An 11,782-nucleotide genomic window follows, 5' to 3' on the forward strand; every position below is an offset into this window, starting at 1 on the left:
GAGCATAGCAACGCATTAATTACACGGTATTGTCACAGACGTGGAGCGGGTTGGGACGACTGTTCTCTCTGCATGTGTTTGCATAACGCACCATTGTGCACCAACTGAACCGTTAACATAGCTCAAAATAACAATATTAAAGTAATAGAAGGGGGGGTACTAAACTACTCACACGACGCCAATAAATCATTCATTTTAGATTGATAACGATTGAGGATATTTTTGAGCAGCAATTGAGCATTGCTGCATTCAACACCAGTCCCTCCATCTTTGCTGTCCCGCCAGTCTTTCATCCGCGCACAGTCAATGTACCAGTCTAGACATTGTCTGGTTGAGGCTGCAGACCCAGTTCAGCTTGGGATTGTGACACCGGCGTGTCTCGGGCGGGCGGTGCAGCATCTGTGATTGGCTGACACGAGCGCAGCTCTTTGGTGCTCGAGAGGAACCGGTGGGTACGAAACACTTGGGGAAGCTGGTGGAAAATGGCGCTGTCTCAAGGAACAAAGAAAAAAGTTTGCTATTACTATGACGGTAAATATTCTGCATATTCTTGTTTATTTAGCCCCGGCTAAAGTCACCGTTAAGCGTGGATAGGAATATTTCTTTCCGATGCTGCATGCGATCATTTTGAATGATAAAGCCAGCTAGCCGGAGTAGCGTGCTAGCTAACCTGCTAGACAAGCTACCGGCCGAGGCTCATTGAGTTGCAGGTATACATTAAATGATTTACAATGCTCCCGAGATGGTGTACGCATTGTAATCTAGCAACATCCGTGTACATCAATGGTTGTGCAGCAACCAGAGAACGTTTTCTGGGTCCCGTAAGCGTTGAAGGAAGATGCGATTTGTGCCCTGGTTAATTTGCTCATTAAGGGAGCACAGCAGCAGATTAGCCACGAAGCTAACAGGCTAATCACGATGCTATGCCTTAACTCAAGCAGCTTTGAAGAATCAGACATTTGCTTCGAGTAAATATTGAATTTCCGCGACTCAAAATGATTGTCTAATTCCTTGTTTTTCCTGCAAGCGGATATACATTAACGAAAAAGACAGCCAATCATAATCTTCATCAAAAAGGGTGAAAATGGAGTTGGAACCTTGATGTTCAGCGTGCATTCTTCTTTTTCCCCAAGGTGATGTGGGGAACTACTACTATGGCCAGGGCCATCCTATGAAACCCCACAGGATCCGCATGACGCACAACCTCCTCCTCAACTATGGACTTTACAGGAGAATGGAGATCTACGTGAGTTCTGGCACCCAGCACCTCACCGCTGATGCGCAGACATCAGTAGTCAAGAATAACCAAATATCTTACGCCTATTTAAAAAAATAAATCTGTTTTCAGAGGCCACACAAAGCTAGCGGGGAAGAGATGACCAAGTACCACAGTGACGACTACATTAAGTTCCTGAGATCCATCCGTCCAGACAACATGTCTGAGTACAGCAAACAGATGCAGAGATGTGGGTGTTGCCCCCCCCCTCCATCAGACGCGTTCTTTCTGTTTTTTAAACCCTTTTGTCTCCCTCCTTTGCTCACAGTCAATGTTGGTGAAGACTGTCCGGTGTTTGATGGTCTGTTTGAGTTTTGCCAGCTGTCAACGGGCGGCTCCGTCGGTATGATACTTGAACTGCGCCTCCTTCCCGCATTCTTTGATTCTGACGCTCCACCTCGGGTTGTATCTTTCCTGAAGTCGTGACACTTAAAATCGCCGTTTTGCTCTCTAGCTGGCGCGGTGAAATTGAACAAGCAGCAGACAGACATCGCCATCAACTGGGCCGGCGGTCTCCATCACGCCAAGAAGTCGGAAGCCTCGGGCTTCTGCTACGTCAATGACATCGTCCTGGCCATCCTGGAGCTTCTCAAGTAAGCTGCTGCTTGGTGGTGGTCTGTGGGTCACTTCCTTTCTGAGCTCTTTGCTGAGGTGTCTCTGATTCCCGCCCAGGTACCACCAGAGGGTGTTGTACATCGACATTGACATCCACCACGGTGACGGGGTGGAGGAGGCCTTCTACACCACAGACAGAGTCATGACTGTTTCCTTTCACAAGTACGGGGAATACTTCCCCGGAACCGGAGACCTGAGGGTGCGTTTGTTCGCCTCCTGAGATCATCGTCGCCATTTCGCACGTTTACGTTTACAGTTGTGTGATGAACCCTCTGATGTGCGCAGGACATCGGGGCTGGGAAGGGCAAGTATTATGCTGTGAACTACCCGCTCAGGGACGGCATTGACGACGAGTCCTATGAAGCCATCTTCAAACCTGTAAGTCTTCAGCTATTACGTCACGTCAGTAATGAGCATCTTTGAGCTTTGGGTGCGTTTGATTGCTAGGTCATGGCTAAAGTCATGGAGATGTACCAGCCAAGTGCAATCGTGCTCCAGTGTGGCGCTGACTCTCTCTCCGGAGACCGACTGGGCTGCTTCAACCTCACCATTAAAGGTACCGACGGGTGACTCTTGAACCCAGCGACCCTCTGATGGGATGTTGTTTTAGTAACGGGACGTGTTTGCTAGGTCACGGCAAATGTGTCGAGTACATGAAAAGTTTCAACCTGCCCCTGCTGATGCTCGGAGGCGGAGGCTACACCATCCGCAACGTGGCCCGCTGCTGGACGTACGAGACCGCCGTGGCCTTGGACTGCTCCATCCCCAACGAGCTGCCCTACAACGATTACTTTGAGTACTTCGGGCCCGACTTCAAGCTGCACATCAGCCCGTCCAACATGACCAACCAGAACACCAACGAATACCTGGAGAAGATCAAGCAGCGCCTGTTCGAAAACCTGCGCATGTTGCCCCACGCGCCAGGCGTGCAGATGCAGGCCATCCCAGAGGACGCCCCCCACCCCGACAGCGGGGACGAGGACGAGGAGGACCCCGACAAACACGTCTCCAGTAAGTCAGCTGGGTTTTTTCCTGCTTTAAATGGGAGACGAGTCAGGCTGAGGTTGATGGTTTGATTCTGCGTTTCAGTCCGAGCCCACGACAAGAGGATAGCTTGCGACGAGGAGTTCTCCGACTCGGAGGACGAGGCAGAGGGACAAGGAGGGGGGCGCAGGAATTCTGCTAACCACAAGAAGGTGAAGAGAGTGAAGAAGGAGGAAGAGAAAGAAGGAGAGGAGAAGAAAGGTACGGTTCGATCCTTTGAAAATGGGATTCCTTCTGTAGCCATTTGAAGAATGAGACTAAAAGGCTGTTCTTACCTTTTTCTCCATAGAAGTGAAAGAGGAGGAAAAAGAGGAAGAGAAGATGGACACTTCAGGGTAAGAGGACGCTCCCTTCGTGTTCAGGACGACTTCCTGGGTGTTCACGCTTTATGAGCAGCGTCGATCGGTCAACACCCCCTCATCATCTGATGTCCTCGTGTTTGTTTCAGACCAAAATAAAAGCTGAAGGATCGACGTCTGTGCCAGGAACAAATGGACGGTTCAGCTCGAGCCCCGCTGAACCCCCCCTCCCCCCCCCCCACTATTGGAACCTTCTGTATTGGATTTATTGTTCTAAGCAAACCCGGCTCGTGTCGTTTTCTGCACTAGGGCATCAATAATCTCACCCCGGGGGGGCGTTTTGAAGGCAAACCCCGAGCTTTAGTGTAAAAGCAGAGCTAGAAATCCTCATCTGTTGTGTGAAGCAGGTCTGTCGTTGCTGTTCCTCTTATGGTAACTGTTGACATGTAAAAAGGATTTTTTTTAATTTATGAAACTGATGAGCTGTCGTCCCTGTGCATGCGTGTTTAAAATGTCTCAGCATGTACATACCACAGGGCCTGGGCCCAGCTTGGGAAGTTCTTTTTAAACCCGTCTCTGTATCCATCAAGAATTTTTTGTTCCATCCTGCATTTTATTTTGTATCAAAGATTGTGAACATTTCCAGAGGTTGGTCTGGAGGCCAGCGGAATATTTTGTACCAGTGTGTGTTAAAGGTAGAATGAGCTTGTAAAATGATCATTTTCTTTGCGTTTGTTTCTCTCCCTGTGAAATGTGTTATAACTTTGTTATAGAAAAATAAATGCTCTTCATTTTCTTAATGGTGGTCTTGTCCCCTTTATCCCTTTAGTGGTCATGATGGGGGGGTGTGCATGTTGGTGAGGGTTGTCCCCCATGGTTGGGTTTCCAGTTCATTCCAAGGCCCCATGTGAGAATTTGTGGGTTTGGTGCCTTGCTCAAGGGTACCTAGGCAATGCTCTGAGGTGTTCTGGCACCTTCCATGCTTTGCCTGGTGTGGGGCTCGAACCAGGAACCCTCTGTTTCTCAGCTCGGCCCTTAACAGCCTGAGCCACCAGCATCCACACACACAATTGTGATCAATAATTTTATTGCGCTGCTCAAAGGGAATGACGACGACCTCGGACTAAATGGCAAAATGGTTCAACAGTCCAGTTAGAACAGATTTGCAGGTCCTTTCTAAACTAATGCAGTTTCCAAAAAAGCAGTGTTTCTTTTAATCACTGAAGGATCAGAAGGTCGGACCGATGCACGTTTCAGTCCTTTACTCCTGACAGGAGTCGGGTATTTGACGCTGCTGCCGTCTCCGTGGTTACGCCTCCAGCTCAAAGTCAAAGTACTGTGGGTCAAAGTAATGAATCCGTACGTATCCGTCCTCTCCTCCGCTGCTGTAACTGCACGACGAGATGGAAAAGAAAAAGATTAGTTATCGAACCCACTGTTGTGTCTGGGGGTTGACTGATCTCTGACCTCTTGCCATCGGGGTGGAAGGCGACACAGTTGATGGGACCGAAATGCCCTTTGACCCTGCCGAACTCCTCCTCATAGGCAGCGTGGAAGAACCTGAGAGCGGTCAGAAGTGCTTGACCGTCACCAACGCTGCATTAAACACCAGCATCATACGGGCTTCTCTTACCTGGCCTCGAATTTTCCGATCCTCGTGGAGGTGGTGGTGACTTCCATGGCCTCCTGTCCGCCTCCCATCACCACCTGTTCGAAAAGAGAATGAATCCTCAAACTCTGTGGTCAAAGCTGTAAATGGCAGCGCTAAAATACGATGCAAGGCAAGTTTTGGCTTACGTGATCCATGATGGGGGAGATGGCGGCAGAGTTGACGGGTCTCTCCGTCTTAAAAGACTTGATGTGATCCAGAGAATTGGAGTCAAACAGCTAAGAAAATCAAGCACCGGGTAAACAACGTGTCTGAATCCAGTCGTACGCCATCGAACGTGGACCTGGGGGGGGTCTAACCTTGGCCGTGTTGTCTTTGGAAGCGGTGATGAACATGGTCAGATCCACTGATGTCTGGATGTCGTTGATCTGCCTGCTGTGCTCCTTCACCTTCTTCAGAATTTCTCCAGACTGGCCACAAGGCAGAGACAACGACAGTTGGCTCAAACCACGTCTGCTGGATGTTTAACCAGTAGAAAGCATCCCCATCTTTTAACCAACCTTGGCACTGAACTGGTTGATCTCTCCATTCTCGTGGCCGGCGATGACAAAATCTCCCAGAGGTCCCCACACAGCACTGGTAATCTTGTGCTCGCTGCAGGGTAGCGACTGATACGGCTGGTTGTCCTCTGCAGAAAGAGAAGCAGACTTGAAACACGTTGCTGGACAATCTTGGAGAATCAACATCGCCATGCTCGTTTCATCATTTTCAGATATCTGCATGCTGGGATATGTACCGATTTGCTGTGGATCCCTCAGGTCAAAGAAGTTCAGGAAGCACTGGTAACCCATCTGCTTGTCTGTGGAGAACATGATGATGTTGCCGCTGAAATCGAAGCCGCACGTTCTGACAGCCGAGTTGGTTTCGAGCAGGGCCAGCTGTTTACCTGTACACCGGGACACAAATCGAGAGCACGTGAATAAATAACTCAACTTAGAAGAACCCAGTATAATTTACTTACCAGTCTCACAGTCCCAAAGCCGACAACTGTTGTCTGCTGACCCTGTCAGCACATTTTTAGTGTCCCCTGAGAGCAGACATGTTAAAGAAAGGCCAGCCAGCTCCACTGTAGACATCTTGCACAGACGTATTCAAGCATTCAGGGTCAAATCATAATCACAGTTGTATTTTATCAAAGGATACAGTCACAATCTACACACCAAACAGCTCCCGTGTGTCCGTTATAAGTGCCAAGCCTTTCACCATTGACAGAGTACCAAACATTGGCCACCTTCAGGGGTAGACAGCACGAGAAATAAATCAATTGGTGTCATCCCAGACTTTTTTTTCCCATATGGAAAACCATCATCGGCAGCGTTACTTACCGTATCTTTAGCTACAGAAAACAGCAGGTCTCCTTCTCTGTTGTACTTTATTTGCGTGATGGACCTCTCATGGCCCTGGAGCAGGATGGGTTTCTGTGGAGACACATCTGCATCACCACCTGGACCGTTTCACCAAACTAGACGTGACACCCGTTGTGTTCTAAAACTACGTAGTGCGCCGCTGGAATTTGCCGAATTCGAAGGAAAACACTTTTTTTTTTCTTTTGGGAATGAAAGGATAATTTGTCTTCATGTAAAAACATTTGTCCAGAACAACCAAAGAGCAGACAACGGCTTATTTAAATGCTTTCAGATAAATGTATGTTATGCTCATTTGAAAGCTAAGCTAACTATGGCTAATTCTGCTAAATTACAGTTGAGCTAATCTGGGGAGAAAACATTGTTATGGCTAAGATACAGTCAGTGGCTAATAGTTTTCAGCAATCATAAACATCACTTACCATTTTTATCAGCTAAATCAGTTTAGTTTAGTCACGATACCCCTGTAAAGAAATAAGCAATGTACACTCGTGTTTCAAGCGCCGGGGCCGCAACGGAAAAGGAAGAAGAAGTACTTCCGCTGTCAAGACACAAGCTGGCGTTAGCGCGCCCTCTATCGGTAGAACGACACACTGCTCACGATTTACAATGAAATATAATTTACCATATTTTTAATTATAGTTTTGGCCACAAACTATATTTTCAGCCTCCTAATGCTTCTATTAAATCTGACAGGTTAAGTTTTCAGTCGTATGTGTAATAAATGGTGCTAGAGGGTCTATCTGTATCGTTTATTTAACAAGGAACAAAATATACAGGCCCAAACGAAAGTACTGCAAAAAAAGGAAACATCTTTGTTCCTTCCTATGATCGACGAACCTCCACATTCACATTAAAGATGTTACCAATGCTACAACTTGAGAAGTATGAAAGAATAAAAGATTTTTGTGATTCAACTATAATTCAGAAATTCAGACATTTTAGCAAACTTTCCCTCCTTATTCCTATCAGACTGAGTCAACACACTGTTTCAAGAGCATCACAGAGACACAAGATGGAATATTCAACATCGAACAAAAAAGGACTGTACTTTTGTGGTTAAACGATCAGCAAAAATAGAGTTCTGTGGCGAGACGTGTTAACTGTTACATTGCTTTTGTGTGGGACAGTGGATATAATGGTTTTACATTCTCAGCGCAGTGCTCGTCAGTTCAGAATGCCACAGAATAAAACCCAGAGGCAAGCGTTGCATAGAGCTCCGTGAACATTCTTGTGTTACAACCTGATTACCTGCTACAGCAAATACCAGGACCGGGAGGAAACAATCATAGTCAGCTCGGCCGCAGGAAGGCCAACATACAAAGTTAAAGTGTTCCGATTATATAAGGGATCAGAGCGAACGCCCTCAAAAAGCAAAGGTGTCCAACTGTAACCATTTCTAGCTTTATCAAAGGGATTCAGTTTAATAGCAGTGCTCTGCAAAACAGACATCAAAATCTGGGATTATGCTTCATATACAAAAAGAAAAAATCAAACACTTTAAAAAGAAATGTGACATCCCAAGAAACTGAACAATTCCACACATCAGAATCTTATTCATGAAATTGGTAGCATTTCTAGTCCTTCTATTTAACTGGACTGTGGCCTAGATTGACAGATAGCATAAAAGAACGATACTATATTACCTAGATTCCTAGAACGACCTGCAGGTGACTGCTCGTTAAGCCTTTCTGATCTGGCTCTCTGCCTCCATCCTCTCCGTTACTGGCACTCTTGTGGAACCCACAACAAGCTCTGCATTTGATGCCGTTCACAAAAATGGAGCATGTGGTTAACCAACACAGAGGTAGCTAGTTTGTGCCTTTACGTGCACACGGGTAATGATGCTGACTCAGACCGTGAGCGTTTATGTTAATTATCTCAAGTGTTTAAAACGGGACTGACTTTGATAGACTGGGATTATGAAGTGTCACCGAATAACCGAGAATTTTAAAGTACACAGGATGGGAAAAGGGTACAAATAAAACCTTAATTTTCATATACCGAATTACACGGATCACAAAGTTTAATTACATGGATCACGGAGACTGCCTTAAATGTAGGGAAAGTAAATAGCTGTCGACCCAGTATCAGCAACAACTGAATTATAGTGTGCATGTAATGTACTAACAGATGAGGCACAATCATCTTCGATGGCCTGCAGAGCATGTGAGGACAACACGCTTCATCTAGCAGAGGAAAAGGATCTTGCTGGCTGGTGGTGTGACGCTGGAGGGAAGAGGGAACCCTCTTCATTCCGGTGTGGAGACGGGCGGACCCGCTGCCCCTTGGAGTAGCGTCTCTTTGTCCAGCTGCTCTTCACTGTGGCAGGACTGTGAGCAGGGGACAGTGTCCGGGACAGAGTGGCCGCTGGGTTCCAGCGAAGAGTCCGTGGGTGGCGGAGAGGGGGAGTCGCTCCCCCGGTCAGAGACGGGGGTCTCTGCGGCGCCCTCGCTGCTCAGGCTCTGGACCTTCTTGTTGAGTTCATTGCGCTCCACTTTGAGCGCCCGCCGCAGCTTTTCCAGCCGCTGGACTTTTCCCTGCAGGGCTTCAAACTCACGGTCCTGCACAGATTTCTGGACAGGAAAGAGACAGAGACGAGTTCAGTTATCATCCTTCCTGGCGGGGGCAGACATCAATCAACGGCATGCAGAACACACCTCCTCCGACATCTCCAGAAGAGCTTTGTTGCTGCTCTCCCACCGCGATCGATACATGGCCGTCTCCTTCTCCAGCTTCTTGATCTTCTTAGTCATCTGGATCAAAACAAAACCGTCACATGGAGCACAGATTACACAGAGGTGCCCCCTTCCACACACCCTCACCTTCTCCATCTCCTGTTTAAAGGTGGTGAACACCTCGTTGCTCTTGGACAATGTCGTCTGAAACTCTTCAAACTTCTCTGTGTACAGCGACAACTGGAATAAAAGCAAAAGCGCTGCCTTGTTCAGCGAGTCTGATGACCCTGAAGTACAACTGAGCGCCAAAAACGCGGAGAAACCTGCTGTTTGAGGTGAACTTCCTGCTGCTTCATCAGTTCACACATCCTTTGAGACTCCACCGCTTCTTTCAGCAGCTGGACCAGAAAAGGAAACGATAAAAAGTGAATGTACAACTCCAAACACTTTAATTGCGCTGTACAGAAGTGCTCATTACAAATTCTTTCTCTCTGTCGTGGCGGTCCTCTGAATCCTTCAGAAGCTCCTGGGCCTGGTGCAGTTTGGCGTCCACCAGCTGCTGCTGCAGGTCTTTCTGTTTGACCACTTTATCGATGTGCTGGAAGGGATTCACAAATATCTGCTGGAAGGTTTGCAAAGACGTGGTAATGTGCCAAAGCCAGGTGTGTTATTAACAGCCCACGCACCTCCTCTCGCAGTTTATACTGCTCATAAAGCTTCTTCAGCTTTTCTGCCAACTCGCCGTTCTCTTGCCGGAGGCTGGCGTTCCTCTCGTTGTGCTGCTCCATCTGAGTCTGGATGTCGTTGAGTGTGGACTGAAAATGGGTTGTGACTTCTTTCCTTTTCTCCTCCTCCAGGCGCGTTCTTTGCACGCCTTCATCCTATGGAGGGAAAAAGAAAAACAAAAAAAAGTTAGAAGCTACAGTTTGATTACCTATTAATCAGCCCAGGGGGAGTTTGTACCTTGAGTGTACGGTTGTGTCTCTGCAGCTCTCTGCACAGACTCTCCAGCTTGCTGCGAGCCAGGATGGCCTTGCTGTGCTCGTTCCTGAGGTTGTCCTTGTCCTGGACCAGCTGGTTCTGCTTCTTCTGCAGCGCTCGCATCTGTTTCTGGGTGTTGCGGTGCTCTTCCAACTGCCATGCAGAAAAGGACCAAAGACTGACTGACTAAGATGCTTCATAACTCCGTAGGAATCGTGCTTCATTGTTTTTATCAGATTTATTCGTCAGTAAACACAAAGTAGGTAATTTGGGGGGGGGGATGCTCACCAGTTCGGCATACTTCTTACACAAGCCGGCCAGTTTTTCCTCCGGGGTGCTCAAAGTATTCAGCGTCTGCATGAGAACAGTGATTTCTTTACCTGCATAGAGACAGGAGACAGCGTGAGACAGGACACATCAGACAGCATGAAGACTACTGAAATAGACGCTGGTCAAGTGTAGCTTGAACTGATTGGTGTGGATGTTGAACGACTCATGCCTTTTTCATAGCTTGCCGTTTCGGTATCAGCAACACATTAAAACTTAATTCTTACGAGGAAGACAGCTTCTTACCCAGCCCCTTCACTTTCTTTTTCTCCTGAGATTTCCTCGATTCCCTTTCCTCTCTATTTCCTCCAATGGCTTTTCCCTCCCCTGGCTTGTTCCCTGCCACGCCATTGAATTCCGGGCTGTGCGACTGGCCATTGGGCAGGGTGTCGTCTGACAGACTCTCCCGACAGTAGGTGCTGAGGATGTCCTCCAGCTGCCGACTCAGTTCCTCGGCCATATCACGCCGAGTCCGCTCTGCCTTTGCCACTAGACACAGTAGAGCTCATGACAAAGTGTTTTTGTGGCATTCGAGCAACTAAAAGAATTCTGCAAAATCCCAAACTGACAGAACATAATATATAGAAGACTACAGAATGTTTGAGCTTTTCAAGGATTTGCCAAAGTATTGCAGGTCTCGACTAATTTCTCGGGTAACAGTCACAAAATCCTCTATGTCATTTTACAAATTGGCACTTTTACCTTCACTCACGGCTTGGTCACTTTGAGAGTGCGCGTCTGTCTGTGGGATCTGTGGCTCTGATGCTTCAGGACTCTCGCTGTCTTTCACAGCTGCAGATGACTCTGTCGTAGAAGGGGTTGCATTTTCACTGTCCTGGGGGGCAGACTCTTCTGTGTCTTGTTTTTTCATGTCTGATATGGAAAAATGAATCAATCCAACAAATAGACTAAATACGGAGGCAACACTTTACACTTAATAAAAATACTCCAGAAGCTTGCGCAGAAGCATTTGACCGTAAGACCCGAAGCTTAATGACTCGATTAGAAAATCCGTCCTGCCATGTGCGGCAAACACACCGCATGTACGTGTGCACATAGGTCCACTTTGAATTTAAGCTTATAAGATGTACACTGCCCTCGCAATCTTTCGCTTTTACACCTTGCTATCATTTCAATATATCGCAAGCTAGCACAGGCTAACTGAAGCTAACAGCGAAATAGAGCTAAATCAGCTTGCAAGACGGACACTTGGTCAACACTCGCTCATTTATAAAGGCAGCAAATGTCTTAAAAGTACACATGTGGTTGTCTCATAGATGCGTTACCTCGTCTCAGATATTTTGGAACTGTTTACTTCCAGACTCACTGTGGAAATAGCTAATGCGACTGTGAACTACAGGTTCTCTCGACAGCGTGAGCCAGAAAAAACACTTCCGTTCAAAACTTCTTCTTCTTCGTTTCTGATTAACGCGGCTTTACTTCCGAGTTTTAAACTTTGCTGCCACCTAGCGAGCTCCGCATGCACTACTATTGTTTAGTAGTTGAAGTATTTGAGAAGATTATAATCA

The 11,782-nt window shown here is 47.2% G+C and overlaps 3 protein-coding genes across 3 annotated transcripts; 1 reads left to right on the forward strand and 2 right to left on the reverse strand.

Moving 5' to 3' along the window:
* The first annotated feature begins 315 nt into the window (after positions 1-315).
* LOC130517972 (probable histone deacetylase 1-B) lies at positions 316-4,034 on the forward strand. Its single transcript, XM_057020226.1, has 12 exons — positions 316-531; positions 1,134-1,246; positions 1,349-1,466; positions 1,545-1,619; positions 1,731-1,869; positions 1,949-2,090; positions 2,177-2,269; positions 2,339-2,447; positions 2,522-2,902; positions 2,981-3,136; positions 3,225-3,270; positions 3,384-4,034. Exons 1-12 carry the CDS (start codon positions 483-485, stop codon positions 3,391-3,393), a joined length of 1,431 nt encoding a protein of 476 aa, XP_056876206.1. The 5' UTR covers positions 316-482; the 3' UTR covers positions 3,394-4,034.
* Positions 4,035-4,304: 270 nt separating this feature from the next.
* eif3i (eukaryotic translation initiation factor 3, subunit I) lies at positions 4,305-6,847 on the reverse strand. The gene is made up of 11 exons (XM_057020227.1): positions 6,690-6,847; positions 6,229-6,321; positions 6,047-6,134; positions 5,865-5,930; positions 5,640-5,789; positions 5,404-5,531; positions 5,203-5,313; positions 5,032-5,121; positions 4,868-4,941; positions 4,702-4,794; positions 4,305-4,625 (listed from the first exon to the last, which is right to left on the reverse strand). Exons 1-11 carry the CDS (start codon positions 6,690-6,692, stop codon positions 4,544-4,546), a joined length of 978 nt encoding a protein of 325 aa, XP_056876207.1. The 5' UTR covers positions 6,693-6,847; the 3' UTR covers positions 4,305-4,543.
* Positions 6,848-7,005: 158 nt separating this feature from the next.
* On the reverse strand, positions 7,006-11,683 carry txlna (taxilin alpha). The gene is made up of 11 exons (XM_057020225.1): positions 11,540-11,683; positions 10,956-11,126; positions 10,500-10,742; positions 10,215-10,306; positions 9,909-10,079; positions 9,632-9,826; positions 9,424-9,543; positions 9,269-9,343; positions 9,093-9,185; positions 8,928-9,023; positions 7,006-8,843 (listed from the first exon to the last, which is right to left on the reverse strand). Exons 2-11 carry the CDS (start codon positions 11,122-11,124, stop codon positions 8,520-8,522), a joined length of 1,578 nt encoding a protein of 525 aa, XP_056876205.1. The 5' UTR covers positions 11,125-11,126; positions 11,540-11,683; the 3' UTR covers positions 7,006-8,519.
* Positions 11,684-11,782: the final 99 nt, after the last annotated feature.

This window comes from Takifugu flavidus, chromosome 21, assembly GCF_003711565.1.
Source record: "Takifugu flavidus isolate HTHZ2018 chromosome 21, ASM371156v2, whole genome shotgun sequence".
Taxonomy (NCBI): Eukaryota; Metazoa; Chordata; class Actinopteri; order Tetraodontiformes; family Tetraodontidae; genus Takifugu; species Takifugu flavidus.